The 27,889-nt window shown below is 43.2% G+C and overlaps 1 protein-coding gene across 2 annotated transcripts in view; it reads left to right on the top strand.

Annotated features, from left to right (window-relative positions):
- NR4A1 (nuclear receptor subfamily 4 group A member 1) overlaps positions 1 to 27,889 on the top strand; it is a 76,494-nt gene that overhangs the window by 22,999 nt on the left and 25,606 nt on the right. Inside the window, exons 1-2 of one of the 2 annotated variants that reach the window (XM_033936209.1) lie at positions 18,196 to 18,352; positions 24,142 to 24,953. In XM_033936209.1, coding sequence (XP_033792100.1) covers positions 24,144 to 24,953 — 810 coding nt within the window. In that variant the 5' untranslated portion in view covers positions 18,196 to 18,352; positions 24,142 to 24,143. Of the gene's footprint in view, positions 1 to 18,195; positions 18,353 to 24,141; positions 24,954 to 27,889 lie in introns of those variants that run through there. The other variant, XM_033936211.1, reaches the window with a different exon arrangement.

Genomic DNA, 27,889 nt, shown 5'->3' with positions numbered 1-27,889 from the left:
GGGCTTGGCATCAATCTCCTTAACTTCCAGCCGCGGTGAGATTAAAGTGCTTAAACCTTAAAGTGCTTTGTGCAATTTGTGCTTGCCAATACATCCATGCTTGCTAAAATTAATTGAACTTAAGCCCGGCCCCCTGACTCGAGTTTCGGGTCCTTCGTCAGGAGGGGTCCCTGTTAAAAACACACCGTTTTAGTTACAGCGGATGTGGTGGCTCTGTACACAAACGTCCCCCAATCTGGAGCTTTTTCTATAGTGAAGGATCATCTACCCAAGCTACAAATTTCAAGCTCTAAAAAATCGATGCTAGAGAAGTTAGCTGAAATAGTAATATTTGATAACTATTTCCAATTTGAAGACACCGTTTATCACCAAATTAAAGGGGTAGCTATGGGGGCTACGGTAGCCCCGACCTTAGCCTGTCTATATATGACAGAGTTTGAGGAGACGTTTGTGTACAGATCCAACCACTACCGTTATGTAAAATGTTGGAGGAGATTCATCGACGATGTGTTTTTTGTGTGGACTGGGGATCAAGATAAATTAAAAGAATTTTTAGAAGAAATAAACCATAAAGATCAGAAAGTTAAATTCACATACAATACAGATAAACATCAGATGTCATTTTTGGACATAAAAATTTATATTCAAGAAAATAGGATATCCACCAGTCTACACAAAAAAAACCATCGGATCGTAATACTCTCCTCCAATATCAAAGTTATCACCCACGGGTCTTAAAGAACAGTATACCAATAGGACAGTTATTGCGACTGAAACGAATCTGTTCTGATGCACAAGACTTTGACAAACAAGCAGAGATCATGTATAAAAAATTTTTAGAACGAGGATATCCAAGCAAAATAATTAAGAGAGCTTGGAAAAGGGCTAAATGTTGTCAAAGGTCTTGGCTGATGCAACCAAAAGCCAAAAGTAAAGAACAACATACAGTTTGTGTATTACCATACTCAAACAATAGTAATGCTATCAAACAGATTATATTAAAACATTGGCCCATTGTCCAATATTATCCAGCTCTGTTGGAAAAACCGAAGTTTGCTTTTTCTAGGTCCCAGAACCTGGGGGAGATGTTGAAATATAAAAAAAGAAATAAGTCGTTCAGAAATTATTCTTTACCTCCACATAAACCATGTGGGCATTGCCGTTTATGTAGCTATGTTTTGCAGCAATCACATGTAATGTTTCCAGCTTCCAGAGAGAAAAAATTCGTGTTAGCAACGGGCACTAATTGTGAGTCACAGGGAGTGGTGTACTATATAGTATGCCCTTGTGGTCTCCCATATATTGGTCAGACCAGTCGAAAAATAAAAACAAGAATAACAGAACATCTAAGCAATATACGAAAAGAAAGAATCTCCGCCCCCCTGGTAGCCCATTGGCTACAAAAGTCCCATTCTTTGGATGAATTAAAGTACACGGTTTTGATTCATATAGATCTACATGAAGGAGACATTACAAAATGATTGCTGCAAAAGAACGTCTCATCTTCAATAAAAATACCTTGCACCCATATGGTCTTAATTCTGAAATCGAATGGTTAAACTTATAATTCCATCGGTAAGTTAGATACGTCATTTCCGGTTAGATTTCAGTAGCAATAGGGGGAGTGACTAAAAACAAAATGGAGTATATATAAGGTATACAAGCAGTTAGAAACTCAGCGTGCTCTCTCTTCGATGGTAGCACAGTAGTAGTAAGCCTTACAGGTATGTAAAAAAGAGTGATTTAAATAGTTCGGTCCATGTGACAAATAGTAAAGGATTTATATAAATGTATAGAGACTTAGTACTGCTTTAAAATTTAAGTTTTAATTAGGTTTTAATTAAAATTGTGTTTTTAACAGGGACCCCTCCTGATGAAGGACCCAAAAATGACATCTGATGTTTATCTGTATTGTATGTGAATTTAACTTTCTGATCTTTATGGTTTATTTCTTCTAAAAATTCTTTTAATTTATCTTGATCCCCAGTCCACACAAAAAACACATCGTCGATGAATCTCCTCCAACATTTTACATAACGGTAGTGGTTGGATCTGTACACAAACGTCTCCTCAAACTCTGTCATATATAGACAGGCTAAGGTCGAGGCTACCGTAGCCCCCATAGCTACCCCTTTAATTTGGTGATAAACGGTGTCTTCAAATTGGAAATAGTTATCAAATATTACTATTTCAGCTAACTTCTCTAGCATCGATTTTTTAGAGCTTGAAATTTGTAGCTTGGGTAGATGATCCTTCACTATAGAAAAAGCTCCAGATTGGGGGACGTTTGTGTACAGAGCCACCACATCCGCTGTAACTAAAACGGTGTGTTTTTAACAGGGACCCCTCCTGACGAAGGACCCGAAACTCGAGTCAGGGGGCCGGGCTTAAGTTCAATTAATTTTAGCAAGCATGGATGTATTGGCAAGCACAAATTGCACAAAGCACTTTAAGGTTTAAGCACTTTAATCTCACCGCGGCTGGAAGTTAAGGAGATTGATGCCAAGCCCATTGAAGTTTTCTTCAAGATAAGTGAAATCTATCTACTTACAAGTATACATAATAAGATTCATTGTATTGTATAAATGAAGGAGGCTGGCAAAGGGACAAGAGAAGTGATATGATGGTCCCATGTATACCCCAGTTCGGTGAGATCACTGAATTTATGGGTATTGGTCTGAACACTTCACAATAATTATAAATATATTTAAATTTTATATATTTATAGAGCTGTGATAAAAGTAAACAGTGATTTAATAATCATCACAGAATAACATTGTATATCTCCCCAGTGGTTGGTGTATTGGTTTATTTTGATCACATTGAAATAACATTTGAATGAATTTAGATTGTGATTTCAAAGAGTGGATTCTTTGTGGGTTATATTTCATTATATTTGAATCCCTTTTTGTTTTTGAATATAATTTCTCTCAGTGGTTTTGGTTGTTTGAATTACTATACTAGTCCTACCATAAAATCCCACACTTTTTTTTTTTTCAACTGAGGTGAAACAGGGTTTGTGCAAGTAGCAGTAGTGCTGTTTTGTGATCCAAGGAAAGGATGGAGGGCTGGGAAAAGAAAGAGTTGCAGCCTAACAAGAATGTGTAGTCGAGTGGAAGGACAGCATTTCTCGATTCTACAAGCATGGAATTGCTACAGACTGAGGACTAAGACTTTGTACATACACATGCCACAAATGTTCTTGCTCCTGCCCAAATACAGCTCTATTGTGTCTCTCTGGTCCATATTTAAAAGTTTCTCTATAGCAGTGGATTTTTTTTTTATTTATTTTGCTTTGTTTTCAAAGAAGTGGCACAAAGAGCTTATTGCTGAATATTGGAGTACACCTGTTTGCCTAACAAAGATGCAGTCTGTTTTACTCCAGGACTAAATCTACTAACATAGTAGAAGACTGTCTATCCAGCCTGCCCAACAAGAAATTCATAACACATGATATGATGTAATATAACACATCCATGATTGATCTTAATCTGTCTTTGCCATTTTGGGGCAGAAACCATAGAAGTCTGCTTTTCACTAGTCTTATTACCCCCCACTTTTAGGAAATGCAGTGCTGTAGAACAGTGTTTCCCAAATCAGTACTCCCTTGCTAGTCAGGTTTTCAGGATATCCACAATGAATATGCATGAACTTGATATACTTACACTGCATCCTTTATATGCAAATCTTTTTCATGCATAGAAAGATTAGGTTCTTACTTCAATAATCTAATTTCTTTTAGATGTGTCTAGTGGTCCTGAACACTAGGATTTTGCATCTGAACCCACAAGTTGCTTGCAGATTGCTGTCAATCATCTTTTGAACTCCACCTCCACAAAAGCAATCAAGTAGTACTGTAATAACGGACATAACACAGGAGGGGAAAAATCCCCGACACTACAAATCAGTTCTGCTCTGTAGCAAACATAACATTATTACATTCAAGTAACTGATCAAAACAGGTACAAAAACTGTGTGCAACCAGCACTAATTTTTTTATAGAGCTCGTAGCTACTCGCATGTCTCACTATCAAGCAGAGACTTAAACCAGACTTTACATTCTTGAGTGTTTTCCTTTTTCTTTTCTTTCTTTTTTAATATCATCTCAGTTAATAATAGAGACAGAGAATTCCCCAAATTCAGACCGATCTTAAGACAGAAGGCATGCAAAGCCTACTGAAAGGGCGGGGCTTCAGGGCCACTAGACATCTACAAGAAATAAGATTGAGGTAAGAACCTAATCTTTCTTTCTAGTGCAATGTGTCTAGTGGTCCTGAATGCTAGGGACGTACCAAAGCAGTCCCAAGAGTTTAGGGTGGGCTCACTGAGCCTGCCTTAAAAATGGATGATCTGAAAGCATTGACTTTCCTGGCTGCTACGTCCTCCCTATAGAACCTGGTAAAGATTTGAGGGGTAGACCAAGTAACTGCTCTACAGATTTTCTCAAGCGAAACTGCCCAAGTCTCTGCCCATTAAGTAGCGACTAGTGGAGTGTGTTTTCAGTGCGATCAGCAGTTGCTTACTACAGCCCACATATGAAAAGTAAGTGGCCATTTTAATCTATCTGGAAATTGAGGCTTTAGACACCAGCCTCTTGGTGTTGCCTGGGAGTAAATTCATGCACCAGGGGAGGTGAGTTTGGGTGCATGAACCTCCCCAGCCTAGACAAAGAACATTAACAGTCTCTATTTTAGGCCTGCTTATGTGTTAAAGGTAGTTGGAGCAGTGTGGACTGAATTGGAGTTGCTGGCTGTTAGTACAGATTCATGAAACCTGATAGGCACTGTTACTGAACAGTAAACAGCTTGCAAAAAAGGCAGTTGGAGGCCCAGCTTTGGGTTTCCAGCAACTTCTAGAAATGTGCAGTGCTTGAGACCTCTCTCCAAATGATGGATTCACGTTAATATGTGAACGGCGTCATCGGAGGTTTCTTAAGCTCTTGGCTTGGGTTGGAGATTATCTTTTGGGTTATCTCCACCATAAAATCAGAATCCTACCAACACGAGGGATCTTACAATTAGATATTTATAACATTTATACCAACTTTATTGAAATGGACTCTATATAGTTTGTTGTTTTAACCTGCAACTGTACTGTTTGTTACAAGAAGAACCTCTCCCATATGGAGGGAAGGAATAAAATTGGAGTTCATTTGTTCATAACCACTTGTGTGGTCTGCCATTATTCAGAAGAGAGTGAGAAGAGTTCTTGCTGTGGCCTGCCAGAAATGTCTGGTCCCAGTTCAAGGCCCACAGATATAAGTAACTTGTGAGGATCCCTGCCTTACAGCTGGGTCCTTACATTGGACAGAACAAAAAGGTGATCTGATATGCGAAACTCATGGTAACTTTGAGGTACCCGAGAAGCACTCGCAATGCTTTATTCTTTTTCTTAGACCCTGTAGAGTGAAAAGTGGGCAAAAGGACTTCTAGATTGATGTGGAAGGCTGAGACTACTTTCGGTAAGAAGCAGAGAACCGTGCACAAGGAGAGCCCTGCTTCCATAAACTTAAGGAACTGCAGGACAGAACTTATAAATCAGAAACTTGTCTTGCTGATGTAATCGCCACCAGAAACACCATCTTGACTGTAAGATCCAAAAGGGATCATATTGAGCTCTTCTGAGACCTTGTAATATGGTGTTAAGATCCCAGGAAGGGAAAGGGAGATGCACCAGAGAGCACAACCAGAGACTGTTTAATGAACTGGGTATTATCCAGGTGAGAGGCCAGAGATCCTCTTTCTCCCCGAGCTTGGAAACAGGAAAGGCCTGCTATCTGCACCTTCAGTGATCCGACTGAAAGACCCTTCTAAATGCTCATGAGTTGAGTCTCTTTCATTTGAAAGGAAGCTCTGGAATGAGGGCATAGGATGAAATTAAGAGGTGATAGGCTCAGGAGTACTCTAAGGAAATACTTGTTTACAGAAAGGGTGTTAGATGCATGGAACAGTCTCCCGGTAGAGGTTGTGGAGACAGAGACTGTGTCTGATTTCAAGAAAACCTGAGATAGGTATGTGGAATTTCTTGAAGAGAGGTAGTAGTTGCTGTGGATAGGCCATTTGGCCATGTTTCTATGTTTCTTGCCCAAGGGGCCAACTCTATGGCTGCTACCATTGACTCCAGGATATGCAGAAAATGCCACGCTGTGGGAGTCTGATTCTGTAGCAGGTCCAAAATCTGCTTCAGAAGCTTCAGTCTGTGTGGCTCTGGAAGAAAGACCTGGCCCAAAGTTGTGTCAAATAAAACTTCAGGCGCTGAGTCAGCCTTCCCCACCTGATGTCAATTCTGATATCAGAGAGGAAGTTTCAGGCCAGCCAATCGCTGCCTGGCTGGCCCAGAGCTTCCTCTCCGATATTAGAATTGACGTCTGGTGGGGAAGGCTGGTTGGCCCAGCACTTCTGCGTTCTCTTTACGGTGTTGGGAAGCAGGGAGAGCTCAGAACTCAGCGGCGGTGGCTTGGGGACATGTTCCCCGATGGCGGTAGCTTGGGGTAGGGAAGGGAGAAAGAAAGACAAAGAAAGAAAGGGGGCAGGCAGAGAGACACAAAGAAAGGGGGGCAGGGAAACAGAAAGAAAGAAGTGAAACAGAAAGAAAGGGGGCATGGAGAGAGAAAGACAGATAGACAAAGGGGGCAGGGAGACAGAAAGAAAGGGGGGCATGGAGAGAGAAAGACAGACAGAAAAAGAAAGGGATCAAGAGGTGACCCGGGAAACTACAGACCGGTGAGTCTGACCTCGGTTCCGGAAAAAATGGCGGAAGCACTGATAAAAGAAAACATCGATGAACATTTTGAAAGGAACGAACTTCTGATAACCAGTCAACATGGTTTCTGCAAGGGGAGATTGTGCCTAACGAACTTATTGCACTTCTTCGAGGGAGTTAACAAACAAATGGACAGAGGAGACCCCATAGACATTATATATCTAGATTTCCAAAAAGCCTTTGACAAGGTGCCCATGAACATCTACTCCGGAAACTGAAGAGCCATGGGGTGGAAGGAGACATACATAGATGGATCAGAAACTGGTTGGAGGGTAGGAAGCAGAGAGTAGGAGTAAAGGGCCACTACTCGGACTGGAGGAGGGTCACGAGTGGTGTCCCACAGGGCTCGGGCCGCTGCTATTTAATATATTCATAAATGATCTAGAAACAGGGACAAAGTGTGAGATAATAAAATTTGCAGACGACACCAAACTATTTAATGGTGCTCGGACTATAGAGGACTGCGAAGAATTGCAAAGGGACTTGAACAAGTTAGGGGAATGGGCGACGAGGTGGCAGATGAAGTTCAACGTTGAGAAATGTAAAGTATTACATATGGGAAGCAGAAACTTGAGGTACAACTATATGATGGGAGGGATATTATTGAATGAGAGTACACAGGAAAGGGACTTGGGGGTAATGGTGGACATGACAATGAAGCCGATGGCACAGTGCGCAGCGGCCGCTAAGAAGGCAAACAGAATGCTAGGCATAATCAAGAAGGGTATTGCGACCAGAACGAAAGAAGTTATCCTACCGTTGTATCGGGCAATGGTGCGTCCACATCTGGAGTACTGCATCCAATTTTGGTCGCCGTACCTTAAGAAGGATATGGCGTTTCTCGAAAGGGTTCAGAGGAGAGCGACACGTCTGATAAAAGGTATGGAAAACTTTTCATACGCTGAGAGACTGGAGAAATTGGGTCTCTTTTCTCTGGAGAAGAGGAGACTTAGAGGGGATTTGATAGAAACTTACAAGATCATGAAGGGCATAGAGAAAGTGGAGAGGAACAGATTCTTCAAACTTTCAAAAAATAAAAGAACAAGAAAGCATTCGGAAAAGTTGAAAGGGGACAGATTCAAAACGAATGCTAGGAAGTTCTTCTTTACCCAATGTGTGGTGGACACCTGGAATGCGCTTCCAGAGGACGTAATAGGGCAGAGTATGGTAACGGGGTTTAAGAAAGGATTGGACAATTTCTTGCTGGAGAAGGGGATAGAGGGATATAGATAGAGGATTACTACACAGGTCCAGGACTTGTTGGGCCGCCGCGAGAGCGGACTGCTGGGCACGATGAACCTCAGATCTGACCCAGTAGAGGCATTGTTTATGTTCTTATGGAGAGAGAAAGATAGAAAGAAAGGGGGCATGGAGAGAGAAAGACAGAAAGAAATAAAGGGGGGCAGAGGAACAGACAGAAAAAAGGGTCAGGGAGAAAGAAAGAAAGGGGAGGGGGACAGGGAGAGGAAGAAAAAGTTGGCAGAGGGAATGAAGTCTGGAGGACAGGAAGTATACAGGAGGCTGAAAGAAGGGAAGAAATATGATGAACAGTCAGAAGAAGAAAGTGCAACCAGAGACTCCTGAAATCACCAGACAACAAAGGTAGGAAAAACGATTTTATTTTCAATTTAGTGATCAAAATATGTCCGTTTTGAGAATTTTTATCTGCTGTCTATATCAGTGTTCTTCAACCTTTTTACACCCGTGGACCGGCAGGAAAAAAAAGAATTATTTTGTGGACCGGCAAACTACTAGGACTAAAATTTAAAAACCCCGTTTCCGCCCCATCTCCGCGAGCTCGGTCCCCACAAATCATCTGATCCCATCCACACAAGCCTCAGTTATGATTTTATATTGAATGTATTTTATTAAAGTATAAAAAGAAACAATATTCTGTAGAATTGTCATTTTATAAATACAAATAATTCAGAGCAAGGATCAACAAAACCCCTGTCTCCCCTCCCCTTCACATATATCCCCTCTACTATCAAGAAAACTGAACAAGCCAAATTATTACAGAATGCTACACAGAAATATCATGCTAACAGAATACTGAAGTCACACATGACAGGAATAGTTTTAGGGGAGTGCAACTAGGGCAACTGCCCCCTGGTCAGAGAGCGCCCTAAGCCAGCTGGAAGCTAAAGAAGCACTGCCTGGATTTTGCAGTCCCCAGTTATGTCTAACACCAGCTCTAGCAGGATATATATTTCAAATCTGATATATTCTAATCACAAAATAGAAATAAAATTATTTTTTTCTACCTTTTGTCGTCTCTGGTTTCTGCTTTCAATCTTCTTTTCACTCTTCCTTCCAGCATCTGCCCCTTCCATCCACTGTCTGTCCTCTCCCCCTTCCATATGGTATATGTCTTCTTTCTATGCCCCTCTCCCCTTTCCATCCAGCTTGTGCCCCCTCTCTCCTTTTTACATGATTCATTCCAGCTTCACTGCTCTCTTCATTTTTATCTCTCCTACACCAGATCTATCATCTTTGTCCCTCTCTGCTTATTTTTCTGCCTATCATCAATCTCTCTATTTTCTCATGCCTGTGTCTCCCCTTCCCCTCCTCTAATCTCTCTGCCAGCTGTTTCCTTCCTTTTTTCATTCTCCCTTCCCTCCTCCTCCTGTCCAGCAGTAACTCTCTTCTCTTCCCTTCCTCCCCTCCCAGCAGCATCTCTCCTTCTCCCTCTCCAGTAGCAGCTGTCCTTTTTTTTTCCTTGCCCAGCAGCTTCCCAGATTCCTTTCCCTCCTCCCCTCCCAGAAGCATCTCTCCTTCTCCTTCTCCCTCTCCAGTAGCAGCTGTCCCTTTTTTTTCCTTGCCCAGCAGCTTCCCTGATTCCTTTCCCTCCTCCCCTCCCAGAAGCATTTCTCCTTCTCCTCCAGTAGCAGCTGTCCCTTTTTTTCCTTGCCCAGCAGCTTCCCACATTCCTTTCCCTCCTCCCCTCCCAGAAGCATCTCTCCTTCTCCTTCTCCCTCTCCAGTAGCAGCTGTCCCTTTTTTTTCCTTGCCCAGCAGCTTCCCAGATTCTTTTCCCTCCTCCCCTCCCAGAAGCATCTCTCCTTCTCCCTCTCCAGTAGCAGCTGTCCCTTTTTTTCCCTTGCCCAGCAGCTTCTGATAGTGGCTTTCTCCCCTGCCAGCAGCTCTTCTTACTTCCTAGCGCAGCGATTCAGGAAGGCAGCCTCGGGTCCTTTGTTGGGTCATGCCGCCTCTGAGGAAAGAGGAAGTTGCATCATCAGAGGCAGCCGCGACTCAGCAAAAGCCCTGAGGCTGCCTTCGTGAATCACTGCGCTGGGAAGTAAAGGAGAGCTGCAGAGAGGGGAGAAAGCCACTGTCGGAGGCTCCCCAAGATCTCTCTGGCCCAGCGCACGCTTCAGATGTTGATCTTGCCGGCCCTGCGCGGACCGGCAGGAAGTTGAAGTGAGTCAATCTTGCCGGCCCTGCACAGACCGGCAAAAATTTCCTGCGGACCGGTGGTTGAAGAACTGTGATCTATATTATGCACTATGGCCCCCTTTTACTAAACCGCAATAGCGGTTTTTAGCACAGGGAGCCTATGAGCATTGAGAGCAGTGCAAGGCATTCAGCGCAGCTCCCTGCGCTAAAAACCGCTATCGCATTTAGTAAAAAGGGAAGGGGTATATTTGTCTATTTTTGTATAGTTGTTACTGAGGTAACATTGCATAAAGTCATCTGCCTTGATCTCTTTGAAAAACCCCAGAATAAAAATGATAATTAACATTTTCTCTGCGTACAGTGTGCTTTGTGTTTTTTAAAATTTTATTGTTGGTAGATAATTTTGACTTGGTCATTTTAAAAGTAGCTCGCAAGCCCAAAAAGTGTGGGCATCCCTGGTCTAGTGCAATTGCTTCTGGGAGTGGCAAAAAGGAATTGCAGCCAAAATAAAAGGGGGGGGGGGGAGGGCTGCCTGCTGCGTTACATGGAGACCAAGGTTCAAATCCCACCAACTCTTGTGACTTTGGGCAAATCATTTGATTGTCCATTGTCTCAGCCTTCTGGAGACAAAGAAGTAGCTACTGTACTTGAAAGAATCTCACCTTGAGCTACCAATGAATATACATGAGCTATTATGGATGTTTAATACCTCTGTGGCATAAATGTATAGGAGGTGAGTCTTTTTTAATTGAAAGGAAGCTCTTGAATAGGGGGGCATAGGATGAAGGTGAAAGAGGACACAGAGTAACTTAAGGAGACCATTCTTAATGGAAAGGATAGTGAATTAATGGAACAGCCTCCCAGTGGAGTTGGTGGAAATGAAGACTGTATCTAAATTAAAGAAAGCTTGGAAACAAGTACATAGGATCTTTAAGAGAGTGAAAGAGATAGTAAATAACATGGATGGGCAGACTGGATAGACTAAGGGCTCCTTTTACTAAGGTGCGCTAGCGTTTTTAGCACGCACTAACCACATGCTAAATGAAAAATACGCAAGCTCTATGGAGGCGTTAGCGTTTAGCGCATGCGGTATTGCAGCACATGTTAAAACCGCTAGCGCACCTTAGTAAAAGGAGCCCTAAGTGTTCTCCAGTCTTTTTTTTTTTTTTTTTTTTAAATCTTTATTGATTTTCAAACTTTGACAGTGCAATGCAATTAATTGAACATAAAATACAGTATAAAAACACACTATTAACTACACAAGTAATACATAAAACAATCATTTTCTCCCACCTTCCTCCCAATTATTAATACAATAAGACATATGATGTGATTACAATATTATAATTAAGTAATTTTAATCTTCAAAATACATTTCCCTCCCCCCACCCACCCAACCTGGATGTGTAAGGAAATCTAAGAAAAGGAAAGATACATGACCCTTATTGCGAGGTAACAAATGTAGTTAATGGGCTCCACACTTTATTAAATGAACTACTAAACCCCATACATTCCGCATTCATTCTCCAGTCTTTTTGTGGATGTGCTTGCATACTTCCAGTCAAATAAACTGTGACCCTCTGGAGATGCAGAGTAATGATGCACCAGCCTGTCTAGGTCGTGATCCCATTTGGGGTCCTGATACAGTTTGGGAAACCCTGGAATAGACCATATGGTTTTTATCTGTCTTCATTTTTCTGTTTTAACCCTTTATTTGGCACTGTTGCTCAGAAGCAATATGTCTATTATGACTCTTATGAGAGGTCTGCATCTCCAAATGCCTGTTACTTGGCACTGTTCAACATCAAATTACGTAAAGCAGCCGTTTCACCATCTGCCAATTAAAGGGTTAATCTAATTGTACCTTTTCACAAGATAGTTTTGTGAAGGGTGCTGCTGGGTAATCATCACCAAGTTCTAATTATTAAAATCTTGGGGGGGGGAAGGAATCTAGGAGTCTAAAAGTTAAGTGGGGGAGGAATGCCTAGTCAAAAGTTTACCTAGAGAGTCCATCCTTGTACCAACTCTGGATCTAATAAAACATATCCACTTGTGAAAAATCCATATTATCTCACGCAATAACCAAATATTCAGTGAGACATCATCTCTGCCTCTCTGGACTAGTTCTCCTTTCATATGCTTTCCTGATTTATTGAACTATTTAACCACTTTAGAATCTTCTAAAGCCAATGGCCTGAATCCCAGAAAGATGTAGGGCATTGGCCAATAAAAACCACCACAAACACGTTCGGAAAGGCAGCTGCCAGAACTTGACTCAAACATGCAATAAAAGTTTTATTATATTACGCACTCATGTTTGTAAACGTGAATTCTTAACTATATCCAGAGAGTATTCCAAAAATAGATTTTAACAATAGGAAAAAATGCATAACTCTTTTTTTTCTGAGCCAACTTGACTGTAATTTTGAGCTTTGGATTTTTCTTTTTTCCTTGACCTGTGGGTCCTAAAACCCCATTTGCTATTCATTATTGTACATCTGCAGAGAGTCCATGATGCAAATAGAACTCCCCACACACACGCACACTTTTTCCATCTTCCTATGATACGGAATTTTGCAATTGTGCTGGTGGTGTTTGTTTGCAATGCCATCTGCTCTGCACCAGTACTAAAGAGCAATAGTATATCCTAAGTCTATTCAACACTGGTAGCTGCATCATTGTCTTTTTTTTTTTTTTTCTTTCCCCTCCCCCCTCCAAGCAGAGAAGATGCCAGTGCAGAGGGGACTGACAGTTTGCATAGTGTACATGATGGGGACAGAAGGAAATGGCCATTGCACCAGTTCCAGAAGCATGCTGAGATTTGGAGGGTGAGGGGCCCCAGGCGATGAGGAATCTAAGATTTTAAGGCAGGCAGCTGGGATTGGAGTTCAGACATGGAAACCGGTTTGATGGAGGGGCTGGGAGAATAGGGGAGGAGGATAGTCCATGTAGTTGCAGGGGCAGAAGAGCTGTCAGCTCTTTGCATTGTGTCGTATACTGAGCATTTTTCCCATAAACTCAAAATGTGACACCACCTACTTGATCTAGTGCCTGCTACCGTGTTGGATGCCTGGGGAACTGGCCTTTATTCCTCAAGCAGCTACTTTGCTGCATGTCATCCAAGGATACAGCTGCACTTCAGTGGTTCTAAACCCAGTTCCTTTTCACCCTGCCAGACCAGTCCAGACAAATGGGTTGAGGCCTCCTACCAGCAGATGGAGGTAAAGAACAGAAATTTTCTAGTATCATCAGCAATGTAAAGACTGGTGCAGTCTGGAATGATCCAGCACTTCACCACCAACAGATTCTATTGGTTGGGCTGGTACAATAGGTTGGGAATGACTTCCTGGGCTTCACTTTTCAAGCTACAGTCCTCAAGGTTGCCTTTTGGTTGGCTATTTCTAGGGTTTGGACCATGGCCTTACCCACAGTTGGGGAGGAATGCTAGTGGTTCTTACAGGACCCCTACCATCATGGGGGTTTATGAGTGTGTACATTTCAAGCCTTTCCCTCTACCCCATCTCCCAGCATAGGGTGCATAATTGGTATTGAAAGCCATTGGCTTTGAAGCTGAGTGAAGCGGCATCTTGGAGCACTCTACTAGTGTGCTAGGGATCGTCATTGTGCAAGTGAACCTGCTGAGCAGGACTGCTCTGAACCCTGGAACAGGAATTGATCTCGATTCTTTCAAAGTTCAAGAGCAGCTTACTTTTGCTTTTGAGACAGAATGCAGGTTTCTAACAATCAACCCAAATGTGACTCTTGGGTTCTGTGAAACCTTTTTTTTTTTTGCCTCTGTAGGGAGTGCTGCTGCAACAGGACTTTAGTCTTGATGTTTTGTTCACTCTGCCATTTCAGTCCTGGAAATTTGATTCCCTGGAAACCCAATGCAGGCCCATAAGTTAGTGGAAGAGACAATATCTCCAGATACTGCTCTATCCTTTGCTAATAATGGGTTCTCCGTTCATGTGAATTGAGTGGTATTCTCCTTATCTATGTAGCAAGAACTACCTTGGATTATTCCCTGTAGCTTCCTAACCTGCTGAGTGCTCCTGAGAAGCAGAGGCCAACTACTACTTGTGGCTTGGTTTTGGCTAGACCTGTAACCAAAACTATGGCCCCACTTCCACATCAGGACCTGATGGTATAATGGTATCTTTGGGGCATCCTGAATTGCTCCTGCCATGTCCACTGCACTGAAAAATGGCAGCCACAGGAGCTGTTCAGGCCGTTCCCAGTTCCAAAATGGTGGCCATAACCTCCCAAAGTTGCAGCCACCATTTTTTCAGCATGGAGAAAGGGGATGGGAGCAATCTAGAATTCTCTTGCCCCATAGACGCCACTACACCATCAGGGCCTAGGGAGGGCCTACTGAGGCAAGAGGAGGGGGAAGTGGTGGGCAACCTGGGGTAAATGTGCTTTGTCATAGGGGCAGGGTTACAGTTTCAGGTTTCCACTGAAACTGCACAGGCATTTTCGGCTGGAAACACGAACCCAGATTTCATGGTGGTTTCTTTGCCCAGTCCAAAACAGAAATTGTTGGCCCTCGAGAAGCCTTTCAGGAGGCCATATAAGCATTTTGACCCTGAGTCTGTAAGTGGCGCCTGCTGTGTGTCAATCACGGACCGGTGCCGCTTTCAAAATCACAGCTCGCAAGGATCCTAGGTACCGGAAACGTAGGCAAGGTTTTACAGTCCTACATTTCCAGCACCCACTTTTGGACTTTTGCATCACTATGCACTACTAGCCACTGGTCCTGGAGGCTTCGTTTTGGGGTTGTTGTGGGGGTTTGGGGTTTTTTTTTTTTTTTTACAGGGTTTTAATTGGGTTCTAATGGCATGATCAATTATCATGCCACTTAAATCTAATTAAACCAATTAAGTGAGGTGGCAGTAGGGCAGCTGTTGTAGAATCTGGGCCCTTTGGTTTTTCAGGGTATGTGTGGAAGAAACTTGCTTCAGCATCTTTTAGAGCAGTGGTCCCCAACCCTGTGCTGGACCAGGCCAATCGGGTTTTCAGTATAGCCCTAATGAATATGCATGGAGCAGATTTACATACCTGTCACTGCCATTATATGCAAATCTCTCTCATGCATATTCATTAGGACTAGCATGAAAACCCGATTGGCCTGGTGGTCCTCCAGGACAGGGTTGGGGACTACTGTTTTAGAGCACAGTGCAATAAAGTGCCCACAGACAAGGAACAACTTTTTTATTTTTTTGGTCTTAAGGTTCACGCCACTCAGATGCAAGTAACTTCTTGGCTGAGACTCGAGCACTTATATCAGGATAATTGTTGGGCATTTACTTTGGAATTTTTTATTTTATTTACCGAGGAAGAAGGCATCTTCAAGATTAATGCTCTAGCTCAGCATGCAGCATCCTTTGGCAGTTGTTGTGCAAGAGACTTCTTCCACCCTAGAATGCACTGCTGTTCTGCATCCCCTTTTGTCTGGAATGGTGTAGCAGGATAAGTGAAATGAAATGTTATAGGTGCCAGTTTTGCCTGCTATTCTATGTTAATGATCTTAAGAAGAAATAGAGTGGGCCAGCCATGGCAGAAAGCCAAATTCCAGGCAAGCACCAGCAGAATTAGGTATAAACTAGGTGGTCGCCTAAGGCAGCAGCTTGGGGGGTGGGGGGGGGGGAAGCAGTAACCAGCTGCAAAGCAAAAGAGGTCCTAAAACCTACACCAATTCAAGGTCGCATCAGCACATCCATTAACCTGCATTTTTAATAGGATTTTGCATGTTGATCATAATTATAAACTTTTTATCTGTTAAATAAGCAGTCACATTTCACCCACCCACTGCCTTTCTCTGTACTTGAACCAGTTTCACCTTCTGACATGTCTGGCTGGAACTGAGCCTAGATATGACAACGCAGATCCAACAGATGGTCAAAAACGCTTATGGCAAACTCTTCTGGGTTAGAGGACTGAAACCCTACCTCTCCCACAAAGCTATGTCCAATGTAGTAATATCCCTGGTACTCGCAATCTTTGACTACTGCAATGCAACCCTCCTAGGTTTACATGATCAGACAGATCCAAATAGTACAAAACGATGCAGCTAGGTTTCTACTAGGTAAAACGAGACAGACGAGTGCCACCCCACTGCTGAAGGAGTTACACTGGCTCCTGATGAGAGCAGGGTGAAATTCAAAATCCTATTGCTGACGCACAAAACGGTTCACCTCTCGGAACTGCAATACCTAGCAGCCAGACTAAATAACCATATGCCCCGGCATGCTTTATTTTTTATTTTTTTTGTGTGTTAATTCAATAAATAGTTAATAAAGTTTTTGAACTTTCATTCGGGTGGCCACGTCATATAGAGTAATACAGTTCTGAGGGATTGTGTTCTGAGGAAACCCGAATAGGGTGAAACATGTTGGCAGTACTCTGTCCCTCTTGGCTGAACCACCCAAGATAAGTTCAAAAACTTTATTAACTATTTATTGAATTAACACATTAAAAAAAAATATATAGCATTGCACAAAAAACCTTTAAAAAACTAAAGAGACCCGATGACGATAGGGGGCATAAAGCCAGTTGCTATGAGACACTATTGAGCATCTGGTGGCACCTCTGAGGGCCTGAAGACTCTTATTATTGAACAGTTGTGATATAGAAGATATTGTGGGGAGGGTTATAGTGAATCCCACCCCTTAGGTTGCTATAATGGATTATTGACATAACCATGCTGGTATTAATAACTTTGTAACATCAGCACAGAGCTCTGTGTCTCAACAGAGCCCATGCATTGTAACACCTCACAACTCCTTGGCTTAAGGTAACATCTCTACAGTAGCTAGTGTTTCATAACACCTTTACAGAAGCTCATGTAGTGTAGCACCTTTGCAGAGACTCATGTAAACCATTCTGAAGCTCTCAATAATTATCAAAATCTTTGAGGGGAGGGACGCTGTGGGCTAAGGGGTCTGAAATTGGGGAGGAGATTTTAAGTTTTGCCTAAGGCAGGGGGCCTTGAGAGCCACAGGTAGGTCAGGTTTTCAGGATAGCCACAATAAATATGCATGAGATAGATTTGCATGCACTGCCTCCAGATGTGAATCTATCTCAATAAGGTTGTATATACCATTAAAGTTTGAAACACACAGTGCCTGCATCTTGTACATAGTCTGCAGTTGTTTTTGGTTTTTTGCTTTGCTGCAGTCCCTGTTGGATTTTTCTTTTGTTTGCGTCTATCTCATACATATTCATTGTGGATATCCTGAAAACCTGACCCGCCTGTGGCTCTCAAGGAACGGAATTGCCTAGCCCTGGCCTAAAGCACCCGTTACCCTCTCACCGACTCAGCCCGCAGATAAAATTTGCCTTTAGGAATGGCAAAAATTGGGCATGAGAAGCCTGTTCATTCCTACACCTTCGTTTGGACGTACTGTGGTTCCCTTTCGGAAAGTGCACGTACAGGTATCCTTCCTGAGGTTAGGCTGGATCATGCTTGTCTGATCATGCAGTCAGGCTGCGGATCAAATGATATCGAGGTTGTCTCAGTAGCAGAAGGGAAGCCCTCTCGGATCAGCAGCGTGCAGGCAGAGGTGCCTGGCCAGGGAATCCCTGTCTGCACGTGCAGGTGCCTCGCGCCCTCTTTCTGGCGAGCCGTTTGTGCTAGCTAGAAGCTTGGGCGCAAACGTATGCGAGAGTCCTTAGAAAGGTTCCGGGCCAGGCCGCCAGTACCCCCCCCCCCCCCCCCAACTAATAAAAATACCAGCATCGGGCGTTAATATCTATTTTCAGCGCGCTCGCGGCTTCTATTTTCAGGACCTGCCCCTCCCGTGCTGTTATTTTTAGCCGGGGAGCGCGCGGACGTTCGCACTATTTATAGATCAAACAATCGCAGCCTGCGTCAATGGAACCCCGCGTGCGTCACCCATCGCACATTCCAGGAGCTCGCCGTTGGCCGGCGACCGGAACAGGCCCGCCTCCTTTGCCTTGTTTGGTTACTGATTAAAGCAGCCTCTGCGTCAATGCGTCTCCTCGTGGAGCCCCCGCCTCTTGTGCGTCACGCGCCGTTTAATAGAATATAGTCGCAGACTTGGAGCTGTACTTATTCCTTGTGCTGAACCCGGGGAAGCTGGTGGTGGTCGTCGCTACCGTTGCCCTTAAGCTGCTCCTGAAAGTCCCACTGCAGGGTTTATTAGCCCTTGGAAAAGGGGAGGCGAATTCACCGGGTATGTGGCAGATCGTGCTTGGTTTTATATTTTATTTGGATCTTTTTTTTTTTTTTTTAAAGTGTATAGTGAAGAATGGAATCTTATTCTGGTGATCAAGGTGATATTTGTGTTCAATGAACGTTGATATTGGGGGGGGGGGGAGGGAGGAATAAAATAATGGATCGCACGCGAATAATGATTTAGTTGCAGAATTTTGAATGTGCATTATATTGTAGCATCATAAGACTATAAACTGTGATTTTATTTCCTTTGCTTCTCTTCGCAGTATGCACAAATGGTAAGGACAGGTATGGTGCACACACGGAAGAGAGGGAATCCTAACATGTGTCGTTAGTTTAGAAATCTGCACGAGTCACTTAGGATGATTCCAGTTTGTTAGGCTTGTCTTCGTTCAGTGACACCCACCTTAATTTACAACATATTGCAGATCAAGCATAGAATGCAGATATTAACATACCAGAAAGCAAGCATGATCTGTGACATACTATGTTTGGTTGATACAATAATTGAAGAACAGCTATTCTGAAAGTATCTAAAAAAAAAAATTTAAACTTATATTTCGCATGCCAAGTTTGACTGTAGGTTTTGGTTTTATTTATTTTAATTGTGGAAGCTATTTCACCGTTTTTGAAAGGTAGTTGGTTATGTAGAATTGCTTCTCAAGAAAAGTACATTGCCTTTGAATCTTGTACTTTTGATTAATGAGTTTTTGGTCTAGGAACTCTAAAGATGGGAATATGGATTGTTTTTTAGTCCTTGAAAATTTTATTGACTTTTATAAGAGAGCCTATAAACAATTTGAGACATAAAGTTGCATAACGATGCAAGTCAAACTGATTTTATGGCAATCGCCAAAACGATGTTTAATAGTCTCAAATCAGCTAGGTCTAAAGATGAGTCCAAGGCTAAAAAGCTAAAAATGATAATTTTCAATAATAATGATCCGTGATGATGTATGATCATGTCTTAGCATCTGACTTTACTATAAACTGTGCAGTAAGCCTGACCAGCAGAGGGAGTGAGCTCTGGTCTTTCAGTGATAGAGGCTGGATCCTACAGATTACAGAGCAACAGGTTCTTATCAGAGTATTACTGCTACTACTTATTTTTACAGTGCTGTGCATTAAGCATGTAAGAGAGATAATCCCTGCTCGATAGCACTTACAATCTAATCAAAACAAACGGGACAAATAAAGGTTAGGGGATTTCTCACAGAGGGAATGATAAAATGGACATAAGTACTTTGCAGCAATAGGTCCTGTGCTCCTCTGCAAACCAGCTAAAGCATCCATAGATTTGACGGCTGCATATAATATGCTGACAGTCTTCCTGTGTGCTTTGGTAAACCTGAGGAATACTTGCTCTCCCTATCGTAGCCAAAACGCTGCCAGCTGAAGGAACTGGTATAGATCTTGTATACATGGGCCTTATTTGCTACTTAGGACACATTTTTGCTTTTGCATCTGCAGCATAAATTGTATCAGTAGCCTGTGTCTTATTTGATTTTAACAAAGATATATATATATATATATATATATATATATATATATATATATATATATATAATTGTTATAGCAAGACTAACCCCACATTAAATCCGAAAGTAGGATCCATGAGAATTTATAAACTGTTTCCATTTCCTAAATTGCATTTGGGTTTTTTGCAGAGTGCGTAATGTCTGAAGATTATTTTGGTGTTTGTCTTTGAAAGTCTCACCAAGGCATAAATCTCCACACTAAGGGCTCTTTTTACGAAGGTGTGCTGGCGGTCGTGGTGCACGCTAAAATGCCATGCGCGCTAGCCGCTACCGCCTCCTTTTAAGCAGGCAGTAACTTTTTGGCTAGCACGTGCGAATCTTGTGCATTTTATTCTGTTTTCCACTCATTGAATGTGTTTTAAAAATGAATAAAGAATTTAAAAAACAAAAACAAACAAAAATGCTAGCGCACCTTTGTAAAAGGAGCCCTAAATGTTTGATATATTCTGGGTACATACCTAATTGCAACCAGTTCTGGCATTTTGGGGTGTGCAGCTGCAGGGAGCACCATACGCAAGGAGGTTCTACTCTGCTGGCAGTCTAGACCTCCCCTTTGTGATCTTGCACATCACTTTAGCGGTCAGATTAATCTTCGGACTAAAGAAATTCGATCATGTATCACCCTACTACCGGCAGTTACATTGGCTACCGAAGGAAGCACGCATAAAGTTTAAATTTGCCTGCTTCTGCTTTAAAGCGCTAAACGGACTTGCCCCTAAATACATAATTGACCTTTTCTCCTTCTCTGCCAACAGACACAAGAGAAGCTCTCATTCCTACTTCGTTTCCCCCCCACCCAGTTAGAGGTTGTAAACTGAAAAAACACCATGAACACCTTCTTTCACATCAAGCAGCATTGTGGGCAAAGATCTAGATCAACTGCTTTTGCCCACTACTTATGAGGAATTCAGAAAACGTCTAAAAACTCAACTGTTCTAAAGTATCTAGACAACTGACCCACTTTCTCCTCCATAGTGATTCCTCTGTCCTATTAATCTCTTTCTCCTCAACAACGCATTTCCGGTCCTATTAACTCTCCTCTTCCCCCCTCTTAAATTCAATCAATTTGTACCTCGCTTAATCTATTGTAAACCGCATAGAATTTAACGGTATTGCAGTATATAAACTGTTGTTATTATTATTATTTAGCAGGGATAAACATTCAGGGTTGGAGTGACAGTGGTTCCCAGTAAAGGGTGGGGGAGTCGAGAGTGGGGTGCTGTGCTGGAGCCACTGCCACAGAAGCCAACTTTTCCAAAATGGGGCACTAAACTAAAATAAAAAAAAATAAAAATCTTCTTTCCAGATGCAGTGAGCGTTCGGTATTGGGAGAGATCAATCACCTACAGAACTAGTGCCTGTAGGTCAGTGTATTTGCAAACTGTGCACCTCCCGAGCTTTCAAGTGTGCTGCGGCAAACTGGGGAGGAGGAGAGGCGCCAGCTGACTCCCTACTTTGCGGCGAGAGGCACGTCCTGTGGGCAATCGGCCGGTGCCGGCGTGTCTCCTTCTCTCTGGCCCTCATCCCTGCTGGCGCCTCCCACTGGCGTCTCGGGGCCTGTCTGGAGGGCCTTCGCGCATGCGCAGAGGTCGATGTGATGACATCACACACGCGCACGACGTCATCGCGATGACATCTGCGCACGTCCAGATGCCTCGAGCTGCGGCCACTACGTTTAGTGTGCCGCAGTTCGAGAAAGTTTGCGGGACACTGCTGTAGGTATTGCCACTACCAAAGAGCTGACACTGCTGAAAGGGAAGCCTGTCGCATCTGATTTGTGGCTTATTAGATGCTTCCTAAGTATTATATACCTCCCTTTTGGTATGTATTAAACCTTATTTGAGTGTCAGTTTTGAAATTGTTTCATGGTAGTCCTGTTATTATTAACACCCCTACCTTAACAAAACCATAGCGTGGGTTTTAGCGCCAGCTCTGATGCTCATAGGAATTCTATGAGCGGCGGAGCTGTTATCTCTGCGGCCAGCGCTAAAAACCGTGCTATGGTTTTGTAAAAGGAGGGCTAAGTTTCAATTTACTGATTTTTAACTCTACCTCATCATTCATTATATTTATGGGGTTTTTTTTAATGTTTTTACTTGGTCTTTTTACTGCTGTTATGCTGTTAACAAAATTGTAAGTTTTGTGTTGTAATATACCTGCTGTACACTGCCTTGGGTGAATCTCTTCCTAAAGGCGGTTAATAATAAATCTCAATAAATAAATAGATTCTGCACAGAGCACTGGTTGGCCTAGAGCCAGTGCTGTTTGCAGCCAAAAAAAGTGGGATGGGCTGGTGCAGGGAAGGCGGAGAACTGGAGTCTGTACCTGGTTTCACCTCTCTGCTGTTTGTGCTGTGTGGGAATCGGCGACAGTGCCTGGAACCTAGTTAAGACTGCCTTGTGCTATAGAGAGAGGCAAGCAGCCACTCGTGTTGGCTCTTGATATTAGCAGTCTTGAAGTCTGTCTTAATTGTGCCCTGGAAAGATTCTATATCGAGAGTTTTGAAGTATGCCTTGTCAGAGGCATTTTTCTAGTAGCATATCAGTCTTGATTTTTGTTTTTTCCATTTGAAAGTGCTTTCTTGGCATACACTCTCTCTCTCTCTCTTTCTGTATAGAGCACTGCTGCTAGCTAGCAGAGTATAAGAGAAATTCTGGTATAAACTTCTATTGTATGGATTAGTAGGGTCTTATTTAAGAACAAAAAATAGCCTTACTGGGTCGGACCAATGATCCATCAAGCCCAGTAGCCCGTTTTCACGGTGGCCAATCCAGGTCCCTAGTACCGGGCCAAAACCCCTGGTGACAGTCTGTCATGTTACAATAAATTCTTCTGAATTGCTGTTCAGTGGGTGCGAGTGTACTTTTTGCTTCCAATAAATGTTGCCCAATGCATTCATGCATGACACAAGTCTCGTATCTGTACAGTCACAGAACTGCACTAGTAACAAAACTATAAATTTAGTTTTGCTCTTCTGATGCAAATATAGTTAAAACTCTTTTATTTGCTTTGAATCCATTTATTTACTGAGGTTTTTCACTCAAAACGTAACCAAGTTGGGTTTTTTTCTTTGGGGGGGGGGGGTTGGGGGGGGCGGGAGGTTTGTATTTCTCAGCATTTCTTATTGCTTTTTTTAAGGCATGTTTAGAAATAAAGATATTTAAGCAGATTGACATGATCTCGTTTTTACTAATTTCCTTGTAATTTGCTTGCATGAGTTGTCTTATTAAAATCCACAGTGGTGCTAGATCCTGGGAGGATGAGTCCGAGGCTCTGAAACTCATGTACAAGAACACCTGAGCACACTTTCTTTGTAGGCCCTTTGTAACAATGAATCCAGCTTGTAGGTGAATAAAATGCCTGTCAATTTCATGGCTGTTTTCCCTAAGAGATTATAAAGCAGGGGTGTCCAACCTTTTGGCTTCCCTGGGCCGCATTGGCTGAAAAAATGTTTCTGGGACCCAGCAAACGCTGCAGCAAGACAGAGAAGGGAGCCGGCAAGACAGTAAACACCCGGGGGCAACAGAGGAAAACACTGCATCGCCCTCGACCAGCGCCGCACAAAATACTTCATGGGAGCGCATGCGGCCCTTGGGTTGGACACCCCTGTTATAAAGTATAAACACAAATTCAGTCTCTGTTGCTCTAATGCTCTCGACGCCTTTTAATGTTTGACAGGAACCTTTTCAAGTGTGCTGCATTCTCAGCTAGAAAATGTCAAGAAGGAACCATGAAAACACACATTACCCCATAATGCTTGGGGGCCGTTTGGCTTCTTGAATAAAAACTGCAAGCAGCTCTTCCTATAAATAACTAAGACTGTGTGTTTAGACAGGAGCTAGAATCCAGCTTCCATTAGAAATTTGTGAGCTGCTTTTGTACAAACTTTCACTTAAGTGTAAGTTGTTTTGAAGTAAAAAGGGCTTTGAGAGAAACATGTATGTTATATAAACCTTTGATCTTAAGTTTTATTAGGATTTTTTTGTATACCGCCTATCAAGGTTTTCTAAGCGGTTTTTACAATCAGGTACACACAACAATAATTCACACAATCCATCCTATTGTCATGTGCAGTATCTGAAAGGAAATGAAGTACATTGGGTCGTTCATATAAGGGGCTCATTTTCAAAGCACTTAAGACACACTATTCACTTTCATTTGCAAAATGCATGTGTGTTTGGGGGGAGGGGTGTATATACAAATTTTTAGGTAGGTGCTTGAATATATATTATTTTTGTCTCTCTTGTAGCAATGCCCTGTATCCAAGCTCAGTATGGAACATTACCACAGAATGGCGGTCCCTGCGAGAACTATCCCACTGACATTCTAACCGAGTTCAGCAAATTCGCCATGGACCTGGTCAACACGGATATCGCTGCCAGCACTTCTTTACCGAGTTTCAGCACTTTCATGGACGGTTACAGCGGAGACTTTGACGCTTTTTTCTACCAGATCCCAACCTCTGCCCCTCAGTCCTCGTTTAAGCTGGATGAATACCAAGTGTATGGTTGTTACCCCGGCACTTTTACTAGTCAGCTGGATGAAACCATGTCCTCCAGTGGGTCCGATTACTATGGCAGTCCCTGTTCCATCCCTTCTCCTTCCACGCCTGGATTCCAGAATCCCCAGGTTCCAGCTTGGGAAAACTCCTTTGGCGCCTACTCCCCAACCCAGAGTTACGAGGGTTTGAGATCTTGGACAGAACAGCAGAAAGGCAACCTTTCACAGCCATCTTTCTTTTCATTCAGCCCTCCATCGCACAGCCCTAGTATTTCTCACAATCATTTGAAGACACAGTCGGCTGCGCATAGGCTCGACCAGCACTTGAATGATAACGAGGTCTTTGCACTGTCTCAGACTTCTCCAGTGGGATTTTCAGCTCTTCCAATTGGACAGGGGCCCTCACTATTGGACAACCCTATTTTACTGGACAACTCTCTGTCCCCTGCCAAAGCGCGGAGCCCGAGCTCCAATGAAGGCCGCTGTGCTGTATGCGGGGATAATGCTTCATGTCAGCATTACGGGGTCCGTACGTGTGAAGGATGCAAAGGCTTCTTTAAGGTGAGAGTAAAATCTTTATTCTTTCAAATTACTGTGTCCAAGCAAAAAAAAACAAAAAAACCCAGGGAATTGGTACTTGTTCAGGTTCATAGTTACTAGGCTCTTGGAGCATTTGGTCCCCACCTTCTATAGGTTCTTTCACACAGGCAGTGGTTTAGTAACAGGAGGTGCGAGGGGGACAGTCCACCCTGGGTGCGGTCTTCCTTGGGGGGGGGGAGGAGGAGGAGGAGGGGAGCCACCGCCCCAGGCGCTGGTCACCCTCGCTAAGCCACTGCACACAGGGCTTCCAAAGATGAAATCTGAGAATTGATTCATAGCTACCATTTGAAGAATATCTTCTACTGCTTTCATGAGAGGTTGTTTGTTTTTTCCCCTCAACTTTTCAGTCCTGTCATTGCTGCAACAGCCCTGGGCAGGTGATCAAGCACCAGAGTCCCTTCTGCAATTCTGAATCCCTGGACCCAAGCCTCAACCGTTGGTCATTATGCAATAACAATAACTAGGGGCTCCCCTCCCCCGCAGAGGCTGTGGACAGTGGCATAGCTAGGGCAAGAGGCGCCCAGGACGGTGGGGCTCCTCCTCTGCCCCCCACCTCCACACACTTCTTCCCCGCCCCCCTTCTGCCGTGCGTGCCTCGCTTCCCTTCCCCTGTACTTCTTTAATATTCCTGGCACGAGTAGCAACACCCAAGCTGCTGTCGTGCCAGTGTCTGCTCTTCCTCTGACGCCACTCCTAAGTGTGGGTCCAGGAAGTGACATCAGAGGAAGAGCCGAGACTGGCGCAACAGCAGCTTGGGGGTTGCTGCTCGCACCAAGAACATTAGTGAGGTACGGGGGAAGGGAAGCGGCACGCACATGCATCGGGGGGGGGGGAAGAAATGGAGGGGGCAAAGAGAAGAATGGGTGCCTGCACTCTCACCAAGATGCTGGCCAGGGCTGACTGCCTCCCCCCCCCCCCACTGGCTGTGGATGATGCCTGCACAGCATCCTGAGCCAAGCATTGCAGTTGACTCCTTGTGTGGATGTGCACAGGTTCGTTACGGGGGCCAGTCCCCCCTTCTTTAATCTTGATTCTGGAGCAGTAGTTCCCAAACCTGTCTTGGGGACTCTTCAGCCAGTCAGGATATCCACAACAAACAGCCAAAGAGACCTTTGCATGCACTGCCTAAACTGTATGCAGATGTCTCTTGTGAGTACTCATTATGAATATCCTGAAAACCTGACTAGCCAGGGAGCCCCCCCGAACAGGTTGTTTTGGGGTTTGTTTGGGTTTTTTTGGGGGGGGGTTTGAGAACCATTGTTCTGCAACTGCATTAGCAAGGCTGGTTTGGATGAAGACACTGAGCCAGGAGAGGGGAAACTTACCAATGCAAAAAGTTATACCTCATGGTTTTATGGCAGAGCAGTGGAGGTTTTCCAGTTTGGTCAGATTCATCAGCCCTGGCCTGGAAGAACCAGTGTGTTCGATTTCAAATCACCTTAAGGGAGATGAAAAAATGTCTAGCACCTGAAATTGTTTCTTTTAAACAGCGATGGGAAACCATTTATTGAAAAACGGCGGAATTTAGTAGGATGCTCTGGAGTTGGGCTTTCCATTAGCCCCTGGCAACCTTTGAAGGCTGTCTTTACAATTGATTCTTATTAAATGTGTTTTTCCAGAGAAAAACAGTTTTTGAAAAGATGAGGTATGACCTGCCATCCTGCAGCAAAGGGCCTGAAACTGTAACTTACTGAGGGTGCCACATCAGAAATTTAGCTACCATACTAAAAGATGTTTAGAAAAGGGAACTCTTTACCCCGAAATGCCGGATTCTGGGAGGTGCACTTCTAATGTGCATTAAATAAAAAGACAGGGAAATTGTATGTTGCCTATGCAGATAAAAAGAACATGGGTGGACAATTGGCTATATTGTGTGTCCTGCGTCACTTCCTTTTGGGAGCAGAGGAGAAGTTTTACTCTTTGATTGCCAGCAAATGGGGGTTCTCTGAGGAAGCCACTGGCGAAACACGTCAGGACCCGCTGGAGTGAAACAACTTCCTTTCTCCTTAATTCCAGTCAAGTTAAGTTTAAAAATTTTTCTTGTTAACTTATGAACCTTATTTAAAATTTTTTGGGGAGTTCGTCCTACACTATTAAGTACACTTGAAATTTTGTTGAAGTCTATTTTATCCCCTTTCTACCAAATGAAGATGGTGCAATGATAGACGACTGAAAACACTCACAGGGGAGTATTCCCCGACTCGTGATTTTCTCACCATTACACGGTTCTGAGCACTGCTTTGGTTATAAAGGCTGAAATAGTCAAAGTTCCTATTTTTTGTTTTGTTGTAGTGTTCCAAAACTGCCATCTGGATTACGGGCTGGCTCGTAAATGCTGACAGCAACCTACTGGAATTTATTTAAAAAATGTATACCTTGCCTATCTTACACCAGCTTACATAAAAATATGCATGATAATGGAGGAGTGAAAGGGACTCGTATTTAGGAGTGTCTTCACAGTCAAAATTATTATATGCATATCTAAGTGAGCGAGGACCACTAAAACTAATCAAAACTGTGTTAATACATTGTTCTGAATACCTTCTAAAAAACTATGTTTTCTTCAGTTACGTTAGTTCTGTTCATAGTTTAGACCATTACTAATAAGAGTACCACCTGTATCTTGATCTTAGAGTTACTTACTATTATCAGTGTAACTAGTGGGGATATTTTGTTTGTTTCAACAATTTGTATTAGGAGTCGAACTTGCATATACAAAATGTAGTTCAATGAATACAAAATACACACCAAATCACGCGGAGGGGCATAATTTTAAAAAACGTCTAAGTCCCCTTTTGGCCTAGGCCCTAAACACTGAAAGTAGAAGCAGGGAAAATGTCCATTCTCAAAAAAAAAAAACATCCAAAAGGAGGTTTTTTTTTTTATAATGGCCTGTC

The sequence above is a fragment of the Geotrypetes seraphini genome, chromosome 3, assembly GCF_902459505.1.
Source record: "Geotrypetes seraphini chromosome 3, aGeoSer1.1, whole genome shotgun sequence".
Lineage (NCBI taxonomy): Eukaryota > Metazoa > Chordata > Amphibia > Gymnophiona > Dermophiidae > Geotrypetes > Geotrypetes seraphini.
The sequence above is the reverse complement of the archived record's forward strand: the minus strand, read 5'-3'. Positions and strand labels throughout refer to the sequence as shown.